The following is a 20,673-nucleotide window of genomic DNA, read 5'->3' as shown; positions in this document are numbered from 1 at the left end:
TGTGTGCCGGCGGAGTGACATCACGGTTGTCCTTTCTTCTCTGTGTTGATTATGTATGTAGGGGAGGAAAATTTTCCCTTTTTCCCCTTTTAGGTTCTTTGGTCTAATAATTAAATTGACATAAGACAAATAGGAGAAAAATTTGATTTTGTACATATGGAAGTTCCATAGAAATATGAGACTCAAAGGCACTCAGGCAAGTGAGGTTTATATGCCATCCTGAGCTAAGGAAGGGGGTAGGCTTTCAAAGGGGAGGAGTGCGGTTCACAGGCAGATAAAAAGAGCAGGGGCTTGGTCATCGGATGTTGGCCCCTTCATGCAGGTTTTTCACTTTGGGGCAGTGAACGGAGGGAGGGTGAGCAGCCTGCCTTTCTCTCCGAGAGCAGAGAGTGGGAAGGGAGGAGCCGAAAGGACAACGTACATACTTGATGTGTTCTCAGGCAAGTCAGTTTTAACAGTGAGAAATGAAAGTCGTAGATCTAGAAATCTGTTGTATTTTTGGGCGTACTTGGAGAAAGCTTTTGTGTTTTGTAAGGGAATCCATACACCAGCATGAAGCCCAGCGCCCCACTGAGCGCTGCGACAGACACCCAGTGTTACGGCCGAATTGTGTTCTCTCAAAATTCTTGTGTTGAAGCCTAAGGCCCAGTGCCTCAGAATGTATCTGTATTTGGAGATAAGGACATAAAGGGATAATTAACTTAAAATAGGGTCATGAGGGTGGGCCCTAATCCAGTAGGACTGAGTCACACAATACAGGCAGAGGGACAGCCCTGTGGGGGCACAGAAAGAAGATGGCCATCTGCAGGCCAAGAGGCTTCCAAAGAAATCAACACTGCTGGCACCTCCATCTTGGACTTCAGCCTCCTGAACTGTGAGAAAATAAATTACTACTCTTTAAGCCCCCGTCTGTGGTATTTTATTTTGGCGGCCCTAGTAGACTGAAACAGATTTTGATACCGGCAAGTAGGGTGCAACTTGGTAATGGGTAGAAGCTACAAGAGTTTTGAGGCACATGTTAGAAAAACCCTAGGTTACCTTGAAGGGATGGTTGATAGAGATATGATTGTGAAAGGTGATTCTGATGAGGACTCAGAAAGCAGAGAGCTTTAGAGGAAGCTTCTCTCATCTTTGTAGTACCACACACAGAATGTTGCTAGAAGTAGGACTGTTAAAGGTGCTTCTGGAGTGAGGTGTCGGAAAGGAGGAACATGATGTTGGACACTGGACTAAGGGCAGTACTTGTTAACACAGGGCACAGAACTTGGCCAAATTGTGTTCTAGTGTTTGTGTAAGGCAGAATAGTCAACTTGAATATTTAGCTGAGGAGATCCCTAAGCAGAGTGTTTAGAAACCCTGCCTGATTTCTCCTTGCTGCTGATAATAAAATCTGAGGAGAGAGAAATGGAAGAAGGAATTGTTAAGCAAGAAGGGACCAGATGTTGAAGATTTGGAAGGACTCAGATTTTCCAACCTCTGCCTATCCCTATTGCAAAAAATAAGAAAGCATGCTCTGGAGAGAACAGTAAGTAAGGGTGTGGCTGGACAGTTTGCTAAAGAGATTACAACCAGTCATCCCAGCAGAAATGTTGCCAATTTAATATGAAGGGGACAAGACAGGACAAAGTGAAGGAAGGCTGTCGGACTTCAGGATTCTGCAGAAGAGCTGTCCTGCTGTAACGCATTATCCTTCAAAAGGGAAAATGACCGTGAAGGCAGTTTGGAAGTTGGCAGGGCTGCCTTTGCCACCATGGGCTCGGCAGGTACAGGTCTGTGCGGGCTAAGGCTGCCCCCTCCGTGGCTAGGATGTGAGGCTGCTGCCCTCTCAGTGGGCTGGATGATAGAGCATCAGCCGAAGATTATTCCCAGGCCTTGAAATCTAATGCATTTGCCCCACTGCATTTCGGACTTGCTTGAGACCCGAGACCCCTTTCAAAACTTCTTTATTTCTCCCTTTTTTTTTTAAATAATTTTTTATTATGTTATGTTAGTCACCATACAGTACATCCCTGGTTTTTGATGTAAAGTTCCATGATTCATTAGTTGCGTATAACACCCAGTGCACCATGCAATATGTGCCCTCCTTACTACCCATCACCAGCCTATCCCAATCCCCCACCCCCCTCCCCTCTGAAGCCCTCAGTTAGTTTCCCAGAGTCCATAGTCTTTCGTGGGTCATTGCCCCTTCTGTTTACCCTCCTTCATTCTTCCCTTCCTTCTCCTGCCAATCTTCCTGCTATTTCTTATGTTCCATAAATGAGTGAAACCATATGATAATTGTCTTTCTCTGTTTGACTTATTTCACTTAGCATAATCTCCTCCAGTCCCGTCCATGTTGCTGCAAATGTTGAGAAATCGTTCTTTCTGATGGCTGAGTAATATTCCGTTGTATATATGGACCACATCTTAATCCAGTCATCCGTTGAAGGGCATCTCAGCTCCTTCCACAATTTAGCTGTTGTGGACAATGCTGCTATGAACGTTAGGGTGCATATGGCCCTTCTCTTCACTACGTCTGTATCTTCGGGGTAAATACCCAGGAGTGCAATTGCTGGATCATAGGGTAGCTCTATTTTTAACATTTTAAGGGACCTCCACACTGTTTTCCAGAGTGGCTGTACCAACTTGCATTCCCACCAACAGTGTAGGAGGGATCCCCTTTCTCCCTTTTGTAGTAGGAATGCCTGTCTGTGCCTTTGTGACCATTGTACTTTGGAAGCAGATAATTTCCAAAGTAGGACGTTTCACAGGTTCACACCTGGAGGGGAATCAGGATGAATCAGACCTCTAGTCTCACCCATACCTGATTTAGATGAGATTTTCGGACTTGATGGTTCGTGGGACGGATTAAGACTTTTGGGCTGTTGGGATGAAGTGAATGTATTCTGCATGTGAAGTGGACATGAATTTTGAGGAGCTAGAAGAGAAGAGTGTCAAGGTGCTGAGTAGCATCTCCCTCAAATGCATATGCGAAGTCCTAACCCCTAGTACTTCAACGTGTAACTGTACTTGGAGATCAGGTGTTTCAAGAAGTAATTAAGTCAAAATAAGGTCATTAGGATGGGCTTTAATATAGTATGATGTGTCCTAAGAAGAGATTAGGTAATAGGCCGCAGACAGAAGGACAGTCTTGTGGTATTTTTGCTGCAATAGCAAACTAATACATCCAGTAAACTTACTGAAAGAAGGAATGAGATCCAGTGTGTTCAGGAAGCCATTAGGGGGTCGCGGTGCTGAACCACACTTGTAGAGATAGGGGCTTTACGTTATTTTGTAGCATCTGTACAGAATCATAGATTTTCTGTTGGAATATTTAAAAATGAGTGCTTGATTTCAGTCTTTTCCAGTAAAACCCTATGAGCTTGGGGGAAACAATGGCTGCTGGGTAGCCCCGTCTGGGGAGAGGGAGCAGTGTGGGGCATCCCTGGAAGCTCGGGGCACCGGCCCTTAGCACTGTGTACTCTCATGTCAATAGCGACATGAGAGTTTATAAAATGTGCTTGTCGGTGCTGTGTCCAGGCGTCTGTCCTTCTGTCCCCCTCTGCACCCTTCTTTCTGGCCTTGCCTGTGTGCCAGTGTCCTGATGTGACCTTCCTGATGTTTCTGAGCCCACGTTCGCTTCCAGCTAAAGAATCATCCAACAGTAAGGCACTTGGCTTGGAGTCCCTTTCACCTTTAGATGGTGGGGTTCTGGCTTGGAAGGCAGCGGACCATGTGGGCAAATGGCTGGGAACGCAGGTTGAAGAACATTTTAAGACAAGTGGCACTGAAACGTGTAGGTAGAGCCCTCAGGCCACCAGCATCAGTCAGTCAGACTTCAGATTCAGGCTGACATTGTGCGGCAAGACAGGGCCAGGGGCCAGCCTTCACCGCTTTCTGTCTGGCCAACGTAAGTAGTCACACCGTCACATGCCAGCACCTAACGACAGTTGCCATGCATGGGAGAAGGAAGGATGAACTTTGACAGGCAAAATGCTGTTAAAAGAAATTACACTTTGGGGTTGGCTTGTTTTTGTTTTGCGGTAACCTTATTAGAGTTGTTTTGATATGTAAACAAAAGAATCTCAAATAAGGAGAAGCGAGGAGACTGGTTTTAGTGCTGCATAACAGATAGAGGCACAGCGGAAACCTCCGACCCTCCGTGGGTGTAGGGGGCCTGGTCTTTGGTTTTTGGTTTTAATTATGGTAAAATATACATGGCATTAATTTGACCACGTTAACCGTTTTTAAGTGTATGGTTCTGTGGCATTAAGTACATTCACGTTATTGTGCGACCGTCACCAACCAGAAGCTGTGCGCCCGGTGGGTAGTACGTCCCCGCAGCCCCCTTCCCGCAGCCCCCGGCAGTCGTCATTCCGCTTCGTCTCTGGATTTCACTGCTCTGGACGCCTCACAGAAGTGGAAACACACAGCATTCGTCTTTTCGTGACTGGCTTATTTCCCTTAGCGTAGTGTCCTCAGGGTTCGTCTGTGTAGCGGCGCGTATCGGAATTGCCTTCCTTTTTAAGGTCAAAAATACTGCCGTCCATGTACACGTGCTGTTTGGTTCATCCGTTCACCACTGACGGACACCTGGACACTTGCGCTGCTTCTGCCTCTTGGCTGTCGTGAGCCATGCTGCTGTGAGCATGGTGTCCAAACCTCGCCTCGAGTCCCCGCTTGCAGTTCTTCCGCGTATATCCCCGGAAGTGCGATTGCTAGACAGTCAGTGGCTGGTTTTTAAAGTGAACCCATTTTTCTAGAAAAGCAGATAGATGATAAATGTTTAGGTGATAAAACAACTCTCCTTACTCCATTTTAGAGGCCCCTTCACAAGTTGTGAAGTGTGCTAACTCAGTTGTGTTTCTTTACAATTTTGATCTAATATAACGCATATTTCTGAATATATGTTTTGTTTACTGACTTAAGTTTACTTAGAAAATTTTAATCAGAACTTTTCTCATGATTATTCAATTGAGGGCAGTAAATCCATCAAGCCTGGTCTCTCTGTGTCACTGTTAGTATTTCTTACGATTTATCACGTAGCAAGCTGTCGTATGTCCCTGTAAGATGTCTTACTGCAGTTTGGAAATTCAAATTTTGGGAATTACTTTTATTTGCTAAATCTTGCCTTAGAAAGCACAGCAGCTCTAGTCTATATTTCCCTCAGACTTAAAAAAGAAAAGCCTGAAGAAAGGCTGTTCTTTTTTCCCAAGGAACCTTGAGGAAAATGCCACCTTGTTCAAAACCAGATCGCTCTTGCCTTTAGTCAGAGTGTATACCCTCGACAAGAGGCATAGCTGTCTAGCTACGATTTGGGCCAGCATTAACAGACTTGCTCTGTCAGCATCAGAAGAGTAAGAGCTGCAGTGGTGCCGTCGGCCACCAGACGGCAGTCTGTCCCCAGGCGGCTCCTACGGTCCCCCAGGAGAGCTCCTTCTGGCCCGTTTGTTGTGGTACTTCTGGCCTTTGCAGTATTTTTGACGCTCTTGTTTTATTAAAAGCTTAGCTGAGTTCCAGTATTTCACAGAATGATCTCTTGTTAAATCTCATTTAAAGGAGGCATAAATAAAAGTTAAAGTACAAATTATCCCAAAGAAGTCAAAGTACTTTAGACTCTTTAAAAGAATAAAAGTTAGCACAATATGCACATTTGGAGCTCACCTCCTTTCACTAGACTGTATAGAAACAGCAAATTATGGTGTTTCTCTGACGAAAAGACAGGAATCTGACTTCTCAGTCTTCCCATCTGAGGACTACAAACCTCTGTAGCAACTCTCATTCGCCCAGTACCTTCTCTCTCTGAAGCCACCCCCTCTTGCTCAGACCCCAGCCTGCCTTCCCCCCACCTCAGCGCTCCTGTCCCTCGTCGTCACAGCAGCATGGGATTGGGACGGAGTGCTCTCAGTCTCTGAGGCTTAGTGAGGTGACTCCCCAGGAGCCGGCCGGGAAGCAGGTACACCGTGGGGCCCAGATGGTGCTGAGGCAGTGTGAGGCTGCAGCACATCGGGGGCCTGCTGACAGGGGCCGGCACTGGGGGCTCAGTGCTCAGTGGAGTCCGTGCAGCGGGCTCCGGGCTAGTTGGTGGGACAGGGTTTGTCAGCCTTCAGATTCACTTACAGGAGACGGTGACCAGGTATCCTGCCAGAAATGCCCTGCCCCAACCCTTGTTCCTCCACCAGAGCTCTAGGTTTCCAAACTCAGTTCATCTCTTACTCCTGTGGGAAGCCTTCCTCGATCCATCCGTCCAGGCGGAGCTTGGCCTGCTCCGTTCAGTAAGGCTAATTACTGAGCTCTAATTGTATGTCAGGTACGGTGATAGGGCGGTGGCCCAGTTTCTGGCTAGGAGGAGACAAGCAGGGAGACTGAGTTAGGGTGGCACTTGCAGTGGAGTCTGATAAAGGACAGAAGTAGAGGGCTGTGTAGTGTGCTTGGAAGCACAGGGTGCTTCGAGGGGGAGGCAATGCTAAAACTGCGTGCCCGACCCAGGACCAGTGCTCAACAAACAGATCCACCGTTGAGGACTTTTCTCCCTCCAGGGACTAACTGTCAAGAAATGAACCTGATCTAAAAGATAATTGACATGGGGATGTTCTCCAAATAGAAGTTTTAAAATTTATTTTGGCTACCCATCATTCAGTTTCATCAAACTATAACTGGGATGGCCAGATGGATCTTAATACCTGTGTTGGCTCCTTTACTGACCAGTCTTTGGAGGTGAGTGGCTCTAGAAGTTTGGGCTGGGACCAGCCGCATCAGCATCCCGTGGGAGCTTGTTAGAAAGACATTCTCAGGCCCACCCCAGACCTGCTGAGCCAGAGACGGGGGTGGGCTCAGCAGTCTGTGTTGACAAGCCCGCCACGCGATTAGATGCACACTCAGGTGTGGGAACTGCTGCTTTCATTCTTCAGAGGCGGTGGGTTCCCTTTTTGTGAGCGCGGGGCTGTGAGTCCTTCCCCCACTCCCCGCTTGGCCTGAGGAAGCCCCTGCAGCAGTTCCTCCACTCTTCTCCAAGGATGTAGGGAAGGGCCATTGAGGAAAGACAGGCGTCCAGGTGTAACAGAGGCTTTTCGCCTGGGCTCCTGTCTTGGCCCCTCACCAGACTCCGCTTGACGGCTCTCGACTGCCTCACCTGCCCCATGTTTGACGGTTCTTGCTGAGATTTGCAGCCAGCGTCTGCTGCGTGTGTGGCTGGGTCTCAGGGACACCCACCACCTGAAGTACTTCCTGGTGATTGTCCCAGTTACTCAGGCCTCATCCTTCAGAGCACGTGAGCATTCGGCTTTTCATACCCATTTGGTGGTTAAACTGCAGCTCTGGTGTCCAGCCCGGCAATTAATTCGGTAGCTTTTCTCCCTGGAGGTGGGTTTTCTGGGTTCCGGTCTCCAGCAGCCTGCCTTGGTGGGCCGTGCGGCCTGGTACGGCAGCTAAGCACGCGGTCTTTTGTCTTTGCTTTGCAGGAATGAGCTGGAGCGACAGTTTCTTGAATTGCTCCAGTTTAACATCAATGTTCCTTCCAGTGTTTATGCCAAGTATTATTTTGATCTTCGTTCTCTGGCAGAAGCAAACAACCTGAGCTTTCCCTTGGAGCCCCTGAGCAGGGACAGGGCTCACAAGCTTGAGGTAAGATGCCTTCACATACTGGTTTCCGAGGCACTATTACAGACGCCGCACCTGGGTCTCCTGGAAGTGGGAGGTCGCCACGCTCATTTCTCCCACTATGCGTTGTTATGAAGTACAGACAGGTTACCCTGGATCTAGAGTTGGTCAGTTCATTTAGTTGATTACAATTCATCCAATCATAGTTTTAATAACCTTCTGAATATCAGTTTTTATTTAATGTGCATAGATTCTGTTCTTCGAATCTTTAAAAAAAAAAACACCTGTTTTTTAACAAAATATGCTCATAAAAAAGTATCTCTCGACATGGACTTTTATAAGGGAAAAGATACCAGATGACCCTAATGATTGGGAATCCCAAAAGGTTATGGTGTGCTTTTTATTTTTTATTCAAAATATTTTCCCCACAGCCCGGTTAGAGCTGGGGCCAGCCCCATGGGTCTCGGCCTGAGTTTAGGGCCTTCACCGTCAAGCTGTGTAACTTTCGTGCTCGTGACTCGTGTATGTAGCTCAGCTTCATATTTGCACCTAGCTCTTCCCATCTGACTTGTTGACTGGATGAAAAGTGGCGGGGTGACAAGGAAGGGTGAAACCCCTTCCTCCAGAGAAGGTGTGCTGAGGCCCTCTGTGCCTTCCTTCTCACACATTGTTGTGGTCTCATCCCAGAGACCCTTTGATCAAAGCAGTAGATGGTACAATCATGTCCCAAGCCTGGTGAGACCCAAGAGGTCTGTGCTGCCTGCCCCATTGTCCAATCTGAGTGACACATTACCCCGATTCAGTACAGGGTCCGGATGGCTAGAGTGCTGGTCTAATAGGCTGAATAGCTGCAAACCAAACAAAGTCTAGAGGTAGAGGGGAAGAGATTGTTACGGTTTTGCAAGCTTAGGAAAGCCAAAATCTTAAGTAAAATTGTAAGAAGTAAATAATATGCTAATCTCAAGAAAAAACTTAGTAAAACTGTGGAACACGGTGTATCCATGACTGGATACACGGAGCACGGTGTGTAAAAACCCAGTGAGGTTTTCCTAACTCAGCCACTTTGCTCTAATTGTGAGCCGGCCATCAGGATGCAACTGCCCATTTAAGTCTCCCATTTCTCTTGAGCAAGAAATGGAAAACCCTTCCTCTGAAGGATGTGCTGCTCCAAGCAAGTGTTGTCAGACGCTCGCGGGCACACTCGTGAAACAGAGTTCGATTTCATGGTGAGCCAGCAGCAGGCGCTGGAAGCCCTCGTGCCCGGTGGCTCCTGTCCTGCTGAGTGGGGCGTGTGGAGCTCCTGGGAGCAGCCACTTAGCCTGCAGGAAAGCAGGTCTGTGGTTCTCGGAGGGAGAGTATCCAGTGTTGTGGGTCAGCCACACTGTGGGCACACAGGCTGGCTGAGACGGGGTGGCTGGCGGCTGCTGCCGACTCCGCAGGTTATCTGAGTGGGAAGACGGAGTGCTCGCCTGTTTCTGGGGCTGCCGCGTCAGGTGCTCCGCAGGTGCGCTGGCCGAGGAAGGCCGGTAGTCCTGACAAGACTGTTCTCTCCTTCCTCCCAAGAATTGGGGCTTCCTGAGATGCGGCCCCTCGCTCCTCTGTAGGGCTGGACAGAAGCACTATCTGAAAAAGCACTCAGCACCTCTTGGAAATAATTTTTAAGGAATGAGATTTCATTGTTTTCCAGACCCCAGCACCCTTATTAGTCCGTTTGGTTAGCAGACTTGAACCCCATCATGGAAAGCACGGGGGAGTGAGACGTATTAAGAGTGGCCGTGCCCGAAGCTCTGTACTGCTGAGACGTACCACCAAATGGCTGATGTGGTAGGCGGGTTGCAGGGTCGAGTGTGGACGCTAGAGCATACCAGGAGCCAAGGCGGATGCAAAGTGGTCTTTTCATTAGCTTGCTCATTTCTCTTTGAAATAAATTAGTATCTCTGTATGCATGTGGGAGATGGGACGCACGCTAAGACTTTGCATCATGAAATCTAGAATAAGATCGTACATTGCTAATTCATTATTACGATGTTACATTCAGACCCAGGTATTGTTTGTAAGCTGAGAAACCACACACAGTAATCTCAGGGAGTTTAAATAAATGAAAATAATTTACTTTAAAAAATCATTGCTCTAATGTCTCTAAGGGATCTGATTTTCTAAGTATGTCACCTCTATTATGTGTAGCAATGGACTTCACGTGGGGAATTCCCAGTGTTCTAGCCCGTCTCCTGCCCTCATTCATCTGTCGTTTGGAGGAAGACGTCCTCAGCTCCTCTCTCTCCTCTAATCCATCCTCCCTGGTGCCACTGGAGTTGTTCTAAAGTGCAGTTGTGGGTTTTGGAAAATAAATGAGAATCGGTTGCCAGTACCCCGTGTTTCCAGCACTTTGACCATAGCCAGATATGTGCATGCCTCTGTTATGTGCACATCTCAGTTGGAACTTACACACCCATTTGACACATATTTACTAGGGGTCCCCTGATACCAGGCACTGGTTACCAGACACCATCAGGAACAAAACCGCTAGACTCCGCCCTTTTGGAGTTTATGTTCTGCTGGGAGGACACAGACAGTAAACAGTAAACATAATAAAAAACCGGTATGGTAGAAGGTGAGTGCAAAAGAAGCAGCAGGGTCTGCTGCTTTTGTGCCTTTGTCCCTCGACGGCGACTTCTTGGCAGGTGTTTCCCTAGCTCCTGCCTCCTCCCTGGCCTGTTGCTTGAATTGTATACGAGTTGAAAGACCTCAGGTTTGCATCATCGTGAGTGAAGTCATCCCCACTCCTGACAGAAAGCAGGGTGAATGTGACCGCAACAAGACATCTGGGGTGATGTGAGCAGGCTCCAACTTTGTCATCGACGTGCTCTCAGCCGGCACCTAGTAGCAACCCTGAGAGACCAGGCTCCGAGCCCCACGGAGGGTCAGGCCTCGCTCTTGGCTGAGGCACTCACCTGAGTCTCACTGTCTTCATCAAGAAAATGAGGACCGTGTGGGTTGTCCCTACGTTGCTCCCTCCCAGTTCCTTCCTTCCTCGGTCATCTAGAGTTGACTCAGACCGTGGGGCATCTGCTCTGAGTCTCAGAGAGCCGCCAAGTACTGAGTGCTCTTCCCAGTGCCGCCCAGCACGAAGCCCTGCTACGTGAGGACAGGCGCGCAAGGCAGGTGCTCTTGACCCCGTTTGCCGATGAGGATGCAGGCCTTGAAGTAGGCCTAGGCCCAGGTCACACCCCCCGAGTGGTTAGCAGCATTGAACCTGCATCTGGCTGAGCCCCAGGCTGCAGTGTCCTGTAATTACTGCACATTTTGAGCTGATTTTCTCAGACTGTAAGCGCTGCGGGGACAGGCCTGTGTCTGTACTTCCTTCGTGGCGTGGAAACTGCCCAGGGCAGGAGCTCTGGTCCGGGTTGTTTCCGCGTGTTCTCAGTGCCTAGGATGCTGCTGGCACCTGGCGGTGGGCGGTGTCCGATGAGTGAGGGAGCGGCGGGCACTTAGAGGACAGTGGGGCTTGCTCCCGAGTCCGGCCCTGACCTGAATTGTCTCTCTTCTGCCCCTCAGGCCATCTCTCGCCTCTGCGAGGACAAGTACAAGGACCTGCGTCGACCCACGAGGAAGCGGTCAGCGAGTGCTGACAATCTGACTTTGCCGAGGTGGTCCCCGGCCATCATCTCCTAACTGTGGGGGTCCCCCTGGAGGCCGTGCCATCCCGCAGTTTCTCCTTTAGTTTGAGAAAAGACAGACTGGGGTGGTCTTGTTTTTGTTTTCCTTTCCTTTTCTTTTTTAATTCGTAGCTCTGTCAGGCTGCCTTGACGACCGCCTCCAAGCTGTGTGGCCGCACGCAGCAAGGCCTCGAGGGAAGCGAAATCAGTATTCTGGAAATCCTGTTTCATGCCCTCCCCCAGTGTCATTAACAGCACTTCCCTCACGGAGGAAAAAGACTCTCATCCTGGAGAAGGAAACAAAGGGAAAGGGAAGTCGCGTAGAGGCGGGAAAGGTTAATGGCTTGGCCATTTCTTAAGTCCCCGTCTGGTCAGTAGGTGAATGCGACGGAAAAACACAGCTTTAGGTAACGAAGTTCGATGTGCATTAAAGACAAGCGTGCTGTGTTTATCACCTCCATCTGGATCAGTTGTTCTGTGAGACTTCTTGCATTCCTTCTCGCTGCTTTTTTGGGATTTGGGGCATTTTTGTTTGTTTTTATTCTGTTTTGGTTTGGTCCCACAGAGCAGAGAATATAGTTTGTACCCACCATGGCACAGACATCCAAATAAATAGTACTGGTTGTTTCTCTCTGCACCATTCCTGGGAGCTGTCTTCTGAGCTTTCTTCCTCACAAGTGGGATGCGCTTGTTATGTTTCTGTACACCTTGATTGTATACGGTTTCTCTTCAACGGTGGCAAAATTAACTTGACTGTAGTGCGGAACCAAAAGTATCCCTTTCCCTCCTTATTCCTCACCCCAAGAAAATTCTAGATCACATGGGTGCTTGTGCCTTCCACTTTATTCGCAGTTGTTTTTTGTTTTGTTTTTTTCTTCTCTGACCTGAAGTCGTAGTTACAAATCAGTCAGGTTTTGTGGGCTGAAGGAAACAGCGTGAGCAGAGGGCGTCCTCTGGGTGAAGTTTTTCTGGAGCGCCAGGTGTTTGCCTGCAGTTACTGACCAGGAGTCATTTCTCTGTACCCCCTGCCCAGTTCATTCCTCTACTTCCATGTCCATTGTTGCAAGCAATATTCTTCTCAACTTTTGTATGTTTACTTTAAATCAGAGTTAGTCTATTTGTATAAAATTTTTTAAAAATCTAAAATTAAAAAAAAAGGGGGGTGGGTTATTCCAGTGGGAAGATCATTGAAGGGCAAAATGTTACTATTTACTGAGGTATTTTTCACAGGATGATTGAATAAAAAACTCAACTTGCATTTTCATTGTGGGTGCTTAGCGAAGTTATACAAAATTCAAACTGTGAAGGTTGATGCTTCATTAATTATGACCTTACTTTTTCATTTTCTGACTATCCCTAATTTCCTTATGGGCTAGATGAGAATCTTTTATATCAAGTAAAACAAAAGGGTTAATGATAGAATATCAGAGTCAATTTGATATTAAGTCTAAGAATCTTGAGTCAGTGAAGCATATAATGCTTTGGGTTTTTGCATATTTTCTTGGGTCACAATGACAGGCTTCTAAGTTTTTTCCCGTTTAAAGTCTCTGCGAGGCGAATGGCAGCAGAAAGTCCGTTTCACCTTCCTCCTGTGTGAATGTGGAGAACTTTGGAGTCTCGCTAGGCTTGGGCACCCTAAAGTCACACGCCTGCCCCTGAGCGTGCCTGCTTCTGATGACACGTAGTTTGGAAACGGAAGGGACTCACAAAGGGGAAATCCCAGGATCCCCAGGCCAAAAGTGCTAGTCTCGTTTCACTGAGATTTGTATCTCATTGTGTAAACAACTGTTTGGACCAGAAATATTGTCAAATTCTTTCTGGCCTAAACTTTCAAAAGCAAACAAGCAGAATCTGAAAAGTTAATTATCTTTCCATTGTAATGGTGTCGATATACTCTGTAAGGGTACCAAAATCAGCTTCTCTCTTCAAGTAAGAGTTGGATTTAGAACTTTAAATAGAGATCTAAAAATGTAGAAAATATCATTTTATATTCCCTAATCTATATAGCTTAAAAAGGGACATATTTTCTTAGCTGAATATGAATACCTCTCAAGCATAAATTAGTTCCTCTCATGTAAAGTATCTTATTTTACCGATCCATTTCAGGAAAGAGGTTCTGCTGCCTTTAAAGCAGAAAGCTTATTTTTATCCCTTTTATTTGAATGAGAGAGATTTGAAAATTGAATTATGTAAATACTTCAATGCATCTGCTATTATTTTGTGGAGTTTATTAAACTACTTTAAAAAATTGTATAGTCTATTTATTGTATGTATGTACATACAGTCTGATAACTTTAAAGTGGATTCCGTAAAACCTGACTCCGTCTTGTTTAGACTATTGAATATTGTTTTAGCCTTGTGCACTGGACTCTACCTCTGTATAGGAAAATTTTCCATATTCATTAATAAGTATTGATCTGTATTAATTGGTTATGTTTCTTGCACTAAGGATTTTTAAAACTGCTGTAAGTGTAGATCTTAGTCTTACTTTCGCCGTATGAATCACGTGACACATAGGTAGATACTTTAGGTTTATTTTATTTTTCTACATGATGATGAAGACTTAAATTTTGTTCTCTGGTTTGTTCTACGTTTGCCAAAAAGAAACCCCAGCACCACCCAGTACAGTACCAATTGGTAAATCATAGTGACTGTAATTTGTTCGCAAGGTGATTCAATGCCCTACAGTTAAAGCCGGATTGCTATTGAGTATGACATTGTCTTAGTGTAGTTTTTGAATGGACAGTTCTCATCATTAACGGAGGATGAAGAAAACTACACATTTTGTTGACTTTAAATTTAGATTAGATTTAAACAACAAATAAAGTCATTGGGAGAATCAGTGAAATTCCCAGTGAAATTTTTTGATTTGTTTTACCTCCTCCCCCCCCCCACCCACTGGGAAAAGGGAAAGAAGTCAGGGATTTAAAACCAAATTGGAGGGTAAGGTGGGAGATCTACCAAGATCCGAGATGTGCTCCTATGCCTTAATGCACTATGTGAGGCCGGTGTCGGAGCCTCGTACCCATCACCTGGCTGCTCTCCTGGGCTGGCTCTCCTGAGTTCCTTCCCTTGGTCTTTGGCAGGGGCATCTCCATCTTGGGGTTTCCCTTGGTTCTGGGGATTTGATCCTCGGCTGAATTGCAAAGCAGAATTTTGGGAGTGAGCAATTTTGATCCTTTCTGGCTGCTTTTGGTAACCTCTCACCTGGGGCCATATTTTACAGCTTTGAATTTTTTAAACAATAAAATATAATTCCTGGTTCATTGTAGGTACTTAATAAGTGTTAAATAAATAAATACATAGAACAAATAGTGCCTTCCTGCTGCATTTTTTTTGAATACTATATTGAGATAAAATTCAGGTTTTATGGATGCTGAGTGTGAACCACTTCTTTGCAAGAGCAATGGGAAAAGTGTTACTAGTCCTGTTAAGTCTTGAGCAATTCACAAAAGTATTGAACACCTCTTAGAAACCTCTTATTGAGATGTTGCGTGACAGAGACCTATCAGAGCATGTCACTTTTATATTGATACCGTATTTTATTTTAATGACTTTATCCCCTTTGACTTCATTGGAGTCAACATCTCAAGACTGAGTTGGGTGCATCTTAGAGACAGGGATCATCTTTTGAAAGGCCAACCAGAGAGAGCCCACATCCTTGTTGAAAAAGAAGGAAATCGGAAACATACCCTCAAGCTGAAATGGGAAAAGGATACTTGATAAGATTAATTTTTTGAACTATATGGATTGCAAGGAAAACGCTACCCACAATCTCACTAAGATCACGATTTGCTGTTACTGAATGCAGAGCCTTCTTGCATCTAAAAACAAGTGCTCTGCCCCCTAATTTGCCTCCGTGCAAATCGGGAGTTGTAGAAATGTGCTTGCAGTCACAAAATGGGTGATGGCTTGTGGACCTGACCAGTTCAGCTGACTTCCTTTCCAGTTTTCCTGTTTGATTTTCTTATCAAGTTTGTATTTGTGAAGCTGCTGAAGGACTACTGAGTCACTTTCCATTAGAAGCTTCAAGAGTTCAGTGGTCAGCGCTGGCATGGTCTGCTTTTATTCATCTCTCAGTTGAAAGTCTTTGGAGGGCACTGTGTGTCTGCACTGCTGCAAGTCTGAGCTGCAGGTGCTCCGGTGAGGATCTGTCCTGGCCACTGTGCTGTCCATCGTAGTCTTTGCAGAAGGCCTTCTGGAAGAACCTGTGACGGTAAGAAATGAGCTCAGAAGAAGTATCTGACTGAATGGTGTTCAGATTTTACAGGTCTCTATAAGCTTTCCTGTGTCTTTTCGTGGCTTGATTTAGGTAGAGGTCTTTATTTTGAGAACTCTGTTTATATAAATAAGTTATTTCAAATGCAGGGTAAAAGAGTGGCATTTCAGAATAATTCTGTGCCCTTCATTGATTAGACCTGGAAAAAGAACAACTAGCAAATTCATGAGATAGGGTTCTCCCCATACAACGACTGGGAAGACTCCTCCCTTCCTGTGTCGGTTATTTTGACTGCAGACGAGCTGCTCACAAGGTTAGTCAGAAGCACCAAGCACCTATCTACCACGCATTGTACACGGTGGGGAATCCATCAGGACTAAACACTGGCCCCTGTCCATGTAAAGCTGAATTGATTTGGTCTGGATCAAATGACATGACAGTAAACAAATAGAGACGTTTCCTCCTGTCGCGACCATGAGGCAGAGTATGAAACCCGTCTCTGGTCATAGACATGTACATGAGGTGCTTCTGGAACGTCATTTCCTCCTGCTGACGTTCATGGAGTTTCACAGTCAGTGTTACATAGCGGTATTTCGGAGGGGAGACCTTAAAGCTAATGTGAGGGCTACCAAGAAAATGGAGGAGAAACCACTGGAAAAGAAGAATTTAGTAGGATGGCAGAAGATCACTGTACAAGTGATAGTTTCCCTAGTCCCCAGCAGTAACCATTTGGAGAACACAGTAGAGAAGGGGTGCCATTCGAAACGGTATCCAATTATAACCTACCCGAGAACAGAAACATGACATGTTTACAATGCCTCTAGCATACTTTAATTCACTTGATCCTCGTCAGGGTGGGATAGCTGCTATTATTATGCCCAGATGAGGATACTTAGGTTTGCAGAGGTTAAAACCTTACTTTGGGCCCATGGTCAGAGAATTGGAGAGCCAGAAAGCCTGGCTCCAGATCTTATTTTTAACCACCCTGCTGTATGGCCGTTCACTGCCCTCGTTAGGGAAGAAAACCTACCAAGAAATGTGCTGTAGTCTCCCCATGCCCACCCCCAAAGTCATGCCAATCCCAAACCTGCAAATGTGACTTTACTGGGAGGTGGGACCTTTGCAGGTGTAATTAGTTAAGATGAGGTCATACTGGATTGGGGTGCGCCATCAGTCCAATGACCAGTGTCCTTAGAGGGAGACTTGGAGACAGATTAGGGAGACCTAGGGACACTATTATGTGACATCAGAGGCAGAGGATGGAGCAAAGCAGCCGTAAGTCAAGGAGTGGCAAGGCTGGCGGCAGGCTGGAAGTGGCAAGGAAGGGGTCGTCCGAGAGCACAGCCCTGCTGATGCCTCACTTGAGACTCCCAGCCTCCAGAACCGTGAGAGGATCCGCTTGTGCTGGGGTCCGCCCGGTGGACGGCAGTGTCGCGGCAGCTCTGGGGGACTGACACGTGCACGTCCTGAATAAGGAGAGCACTGCAGTTCACAGGCAGGCATCCAAACAGACCGAAGAGACACACAGCGTTCTTGAGCGGGCAATGTCCCGTCTCCCTCCTCCTTCCCTGCGACTCTCGCCTCCGGGGTGCGCTAAGCACACCCCGTTCTGTCCCAGTTTAGGACCTTTCTCTGAGCTGCAATTTCTGTCTGGCATGTTCCCCCCGGAGATTGGCACCCCGCATTTAAGACTTGGGCTTCAATCACGTGCCCAAGAGGCCTGGCGTGACCTCGCGCCCCCTCAGAGGTCGCCCTCCCGGTGGCTCCTGCAGCAGCGCACTGGCAGCCCTGTGTGGCTGCCGGCGTTCCGCGCTGTCCTGTGCCCTCCTCTGCGGGCCCGCTGCCCTGCAGCGCTGCTCCCGAGGGCGAGGGCGGGGGCTGTGTCCACGCCGAGCCCACACCTCCTCCTTCTGGAGGGACGGAGGGGTTCCCAGAAGGAGAACCCAGGACAGCCTTCAGGTCGGCCTAAGGAGAGAGGCAGACGCGAACTGATGAAAGGAATCCCGCTCGGGAGCGCGCTCTGTCTCGGCGGCGCCGGGGGTCCGCGCCGGGAAGCACGACTCTCCGCAGAGATGCGCGTGCGCGTGCGACGGGCTCCGGAAACCAAGCCCGGGAGTCTGCGCGCGTGGTTCAGTCCCGAAGTCACGGTTTCCCCAGAAACACCCTTGCCCCGTACATCCTGGGTGTTTGCAGCGTACCGAGCTTTCCCCTCCTCGCACCCCCCCCCCAGTGGCGGCGGGGCCGACGCCGTCCGTGGTTCCCAGCTGGAGCTGAGGGCGGAGGGCCGAGTGCCTTGGCAGGGCTCGTACGGTCAGCGGCCCGCGGCGCGTCCGGTTCGGCCCCTGCCCCGAGCGGCGCCGAGGGGCGAGCCTCCCCGGCCGCGTGAATCTGCGCGCCGCGTCCTTGCAGAAGAGACAGCTGCAGTGCTTAGCGTTTTACACAAAGCTTCGCAATACCTAACGCGTGAATGTGGGGGTGGTTATTTTTACGGCTGCTAAGTATAGATACATGCAGATGGTCTGGCCTGTTAATAGGCATTTCACAGAAACCGAGGAGCTGCCATTCCAGAGCCGCTGCTGGGCCCTCCGGTGGCCCTCTACCCCGCGGTCTCAGTTTAGGCGCTTTAGACGATCTGGACGTCGGGGTTTGTTCCAGAGCCACCCACTGTCTCCTCCCTTGAGGCACGTGTGGGTCTTGCTGGGCTGTGGGTTTATTCTTTCGAGGTACATTTTCTAACTCAAAATAACGTGCAGCCTCTGACTTCCACTGGGTGTCGTAGTGTGGGCTGCTCGTCTATTCCTGTCTCAGTCACCCCGTCAGGGGCCCTTTCCGGCCACCTCGACCAAAGAAGCCCCTCTCCCCACCTCCCAGCCCACCCCCCACCTTAGCCTCCTTATTGTACTTCTTCCGTGGCACGTTGTGCCAGGACCCCTGCTTATTCACTCGGGGTTTCAGGCGCCCTCCCTCCACCCGAGGGGGAGCCTCCCCTCCCCTCTGTAACAGGAAGCTGAGTTTACTGCTTGCTGAGGGACCCACAGCTGCGAGCCGCTGTCTGAGCCCAGGGGAGAGCTGGTCTACAGGCTGCCGGAGAGCTTGGGGCTCAGGGGCTGCGGTTCCCAGAGCACCAGGGCCTGGTTGACCTTGACCTGTGGAGGCGTGGTTACCGAAGCGACACCGTTGCTCCCTGCCCGGCCTGGCTGCTGCTGGGAAGCTCTCCTTCACGCGTGAGGTTGGGTTTTAGACCAGGTCTGGTGGCGACTCGTGTGGCAAATAGCCACCAATCCTTCCTGAGTGCTTAGAAACGTCTACCCCCCACCTCACCCCCATAAGCTCTCTGAAACCCAGGATATTCTGTCTTGTTCACCACTGGATCCCCAGAGCTTAGAAAAATGCCCACTCTAGGTTCCGTAAATATTGTTGATTGGATGAGGGAATAAAATATTCTAATGGAGAACTGGCCTCAGCTTCTCCCTATCCTGGGAGGGCCTATGAGATCCGCACTTGAAAGGACTGAATGAAGAAGCTGAAAGATGGAGTAGGTGTTACTCTGTGGCTCTAGAGGAGAGAACTGGACCCGGTGGTCAGTACGTTACAGAGACGTGGATGTCCGCTCCACGTAAGGAAGACCCTCGCAGAGCGGTAGCTGTGCAGACGTGGAGATGTCAGCCTCGTCCTGTTGTCAACTGAGAAATGCTGCAGCAGGGCCCGGGCCCAGGAGAGCCTCCAGGGCCTGTGTGATGCCCCAGCAAGTGGGCAGAGGACTGACGGTCTCAGATCAGAAGTCCTGTGGGTTAGACATGTGGTCAAAGACAGTTTTTGGTTTCTCTTCCAAGTAGGGTGCTTTCGCCACACTGCGTCTCTTTCCTGCTGTAGTTACAAGAGAGGCAGAATCAAGATGTTTGGCACCAGCTCCTATATACCGTTTGCAAAGACGTCGATCAGAAACTTTCTCCTGTCCCGGCAGAAAGCCTCGTTTCTAGCCCTAAAAGGTCTGGACACAACTGATCAAATGTGTAGACTGAGCCATTTAGAAAGGAGGGAATTTAGAGGAACGCAGCCAAGCAGGTTCCCTGCCATCCATTTATGAATGACCTATTTTTGTCGCTCTGTGGGTTCTCCCCTGGAGTTTTAGGAAACACCCTTTGCCTGAACGTCTCTGTAGCTCAGTTCCACCTGGAGCAGAGGGCGCCACGAGACACGTGTGCTCTGTTTCAGGTAGAGAATCCGTGCTCACCATGTTCGTGCCGACCTCGGATCCAGGGGGAGGAGGAAGAATCAGCCAGTGGACTCCAATCCATCCAGAGGCAGAGGACAGGTGTTTGGGCTGCTGGTGCCTGAGCGAGCCCTGGCCAGCACGACCCTCCGCGTGCTGCTAGCCGTCCGGAGCCCACAGCCTCTGCCAGCATCACTCATGAGGGCACAGCTGGCCAGGACACAGCCTGGGAAAAGCCACTGGTTGAGCAGTGGCTCCTTCAGTCTTTCCGGGGGAGGGGTTCTGGCCACGTGGGGGCGTCTGCCCCGACCCCGAGCCGGCTGATGGCTCCGGCCTAGACTGTTCCCTAGTAATGATTATAAAATAGAACTCCCAGGAAGATATCTAGTCCCACCTACTCATTTGATGGCCAAGAAAACTGGGGCTCACAAGGCTCTCCAGAAGAACACTAGGAGTTAGGAAGGTTTCTGCTGTGCCCTCTGTCCCCTTTCTACCAGAATCACCCTCAGTTTGCACACCTGGTTGTGAGAAAGCAGAGGGTGTGCCCTGGAGGCCCTTGGGCCGGTGACGGAGGCGCCTCTCCCTGCCGGACGCTGCGGGGCCAACAGGGTGGGGGCCACCAGCATAAGCTGTGGTTACAGCGAGCAGCCACCATGTCCCTGGGAGCTGCCATCGGCTGGGCACACACCAGTGGCTCCTATCATCTGCGTCTGCAGCACAGCCCTTTCACGCAGTGAACTCCTCTCTGGAACCCCGGTGTATTCAGGGCACAGACGCCCGGATCTGCTCGGGTGGAAGAAATCATGCAGGGCCGCTTTCCACCCACTTAGCAATTCCTGCAATACCCCAGGCAAACCTCAGGGTTCTAAGAAACAAGTTTAAGAATCACTTTTCACATTAATTTTTAAATTCCCCAATTACCCCATGTAGTGGTATTATTCCTCCTACTTTCCAGCTGAGAAAACTTAGGTGAAGAGAAGTTAATTAACTCGAGGAGGGCTGAGCGG

General features: G+C 48.7%; 1 protein-coding gene across 3 annotated transcripts in view; it reads left to right on the top strand.

The window, feature by feature from the left end:
- Positions 1 to 13,485, top strand: part of CCNY (cyclin Y) — a 214,003-nt gene extending 200,518 nt beyond the window's left edge. For 2 of the 3 annotated variants that reach the window (XM_040645240.1, XM_008683937.2), the window contains exons 9-10: positions 7,440 to 7,602; positions 11,134 to 13,485. In XM_040645240.1, the coding sequence (XP_040501174.1) occupies positions 7,440 to 7,602; positions 11,134 to 11,250 (280 nt within the window). In that variant the 3' untranslated portion in view covers positions 11,251 to 13,485. The remainder of the gene's footprint in view (positions 1 to 7,439; positions 7,603 to 11,133) is intronic. The other variant, XM_040645241.1, reaches the window with a different exon arrangement.
- The last annotated feature ends 7,188 nt before the right edge of the window (positions 13,486 to 20,673 follow it).

The sequence above is a fragment of the Ursus maritimus genome, unplaced genomic scaffold, assembly GCF_017311325.1.
Source record: "Ursus maritimus isolate PB19 unplaced genomic scaffold, ASM1731132v1 scaffold_31, whole genome shotgun sequence".
NCBI lineage: Eukaryota > Metazoa > Chordata > Mammalia > Carnivora > Ursidae > Ursus > Ursus maritimus.
This window is presented reverse-complemented; position numbering and strand designations above follow the sequence as displayed.